General features: G+C 35.5%; 1 protein-coding gene across 1 annotated transcript in view; it reads right to left on the bottom strand.

The window, feature by feature from the left end:
- Window positions 1-1971, bottom strand: part of LOC103621405 (small conductance calcium-activated potassium channel protein 2-like) — a gene marked incomplete at its 5' end in the record, with an annotated part of 19815 nt that extends 17844 nt beyond the window's left edge. The window contains 2 exons of the mRNA XM_008640204.2: window positions 213-340; window positions 1852-1971. Of these exons, the coding sequence (XP_008638426.2) occupies window positions 213-340; window positions 1852-1971 (248 nt within the window). The remainder of the gene's footprint in view (window positions 1-212; window positions 341-1851) is intronic.
- Between the last annotated feature and the right edge of the window lie 48 nt (window positions 1972-2019).

Here is a 2019-nt window from a genome sequence, read left to right as displayed (position 1 = left end):
GGAGAGACAGACATGTAGCAAGAAAGAGACACTAAAAGGTAGTGAGAGAGTATGGAAGGGAACGAGGTGGGGCTGAGAGAGGAAGAGATCCAGAAGAGGGATGAGAGAAAATGAGTCAGAATGAGAAAAAGAGAGAATAAGGAAAAGGGAACAAGAGGGGAGGAGAGAGAGACAACGCTCAGACAGGAAAAACAAGGTAAAATTGTACTTACTGATGAATAGCTTGCAAGAATTTTCGTTGATGTTTTCTTACTTTTGCATGGTCTACCTTTTTAACCAGCTTTGTACTTTTATAAATTAACCATGTTTCCCTGAGTACATTGGCCGCTGCATTTTTCACCTGTTTCATAAAAGAAAAACACCAGGCTGACAAAAATAGCATAATGGGGTTTTTTTATCTTTTCTAATATAAAGTCTTTCTAAATCACTTAAGACTGTTTAACTGTAGGAAGTGGGTACATGAAGAAGCTGCAGCAGTGAGGCCAGAAAGCAATTGCTGAGCAATTTCCATGTTGTTTATAAAAGTGATATTGGGACAAACTTTCTTTCCATCTGGAAATTACTTCTCCCTTTTGAAAAGAGTTAGGGCCATTTGTTGTTTATGACAATATAAATTACAGTGAAGGATTATTAATTTCTTATTTGTATGGCAATTAACTTGATGCACTTTATAGGATCATAAGATTTATATCTTCTGTGTTCTGTCATTGTTGCCTTTGTTTCTCTTAGCAATTTAACAGTCTTATAACTTTTCAGAGCTGTTAGAACAGGGTTTTTTACTTGTTTTATTTTTTATATGTTTCCTTATTCTGGTTTCTTTCTTACCATTCTTAGAGGAGATGAAAAAACAACTTGTCAATAAATGTAGCCAGTGTTATATTTCATGAGTGCTTTGATTTTTTTTTTAATTAGGCTTTCTATAAAATGTTAAATACAAGAATACCTACAGTTCCCTCCTAAGCTCTTCAATATTCCCAATAATATTTTAAAGCAATTGACAAAGAATTTCAATGAAATAATAATTAATGACAGAATTACTAGGCTACTTGCAAAGGCTAGTTCTTGTTATTGATCTGTATTTTGTCTCCCTCTGGCTTTGTATCATGCCAGTCAATGCAGTGTCAGAACTAACCAAATGTATAGATAAAGACATTTTAGGAATGCTATGCAGTAGCTCTTCCCAGCAGGAGTTCCAAAACTTGAAACCATAAAAGCACTGAAGGACTTTGATCCTGACTTTAATGGAAGCAGAATCAGATTTGAGACTTCCTCAAGACCTCTAGCCCTCGCATTTCCAGAAGATGTGGTTGTCTTCAGGCTGTGAGGAAACATCTCTAGTATCTGTGTAATGGATTTGTGATCTGAGGTACATCTGAGATTTGGTTGCTTGTTTTGCTTGCTTTTCATTTCCTTTGAGTTTCATGTGTCTGAAACTACCAAAACACCACTTGGATACACTATTAAACTGATATTTAGATTTATATGAAGGATATCTGAGTAGAATAAACCTTAAAATTCTATATATTCTTCTCATATGCTGCATGGAAGCATATCAGTTTAATATAGATATCTTTAGTTTTGCATCTTTTAACTGTTGGTTATATCAATTACCTTTCAGCTGCAAGGACCCTCTAGAGAAGAATATTCAAATCCTCAAAATCTGAGAACCTGCTGTTGCCCTCAACTTCAAAGAGAAGCTCGGGGCATTCAATTCTGCCACATAGCACCTTGCAAAATCACACCCAAGAAAAAGTTAGATAAAAGAATGGAGCATGAAACCATTTAAAACAAATACAGAAATAAATTTAATGCACATTTCCTTTTCAGTTGTGAATATAAAGTGTGACTTACTCTTTTAGTTAGCTGGGTGTCCATCATGAAATTGTGTACATGTTTTTCAGCTTTGGTAAGTTCTAACTTCCTTGCCACCACAGCTACCACCAGTGCAGTGCACCCAGCACCCTGAAAACAATAAAACAAACCCCCAAGATGTTACTACTGCATTTTGCAGAGTTTTTA

The sequence above is a fragment of the Corvus brachyrhynchos genome, unplaced genomic scaffold (assembly GCF_000691975.1).
Source record: "Corvus brachyrhynchos isolate BGI_N302 unplaced genomic scaffold, ASM69197v1 scaffold439, whole genome shotgun sequence".
NCBI lineage: Eukaryota > Metazoa > Chordata > Aves > Passeriformes > Corvidae > Corvus > Corvus brachyrhynchos.
This window is presented reverse-complemented; position numbering and strand designations above follow the sequence as displayed.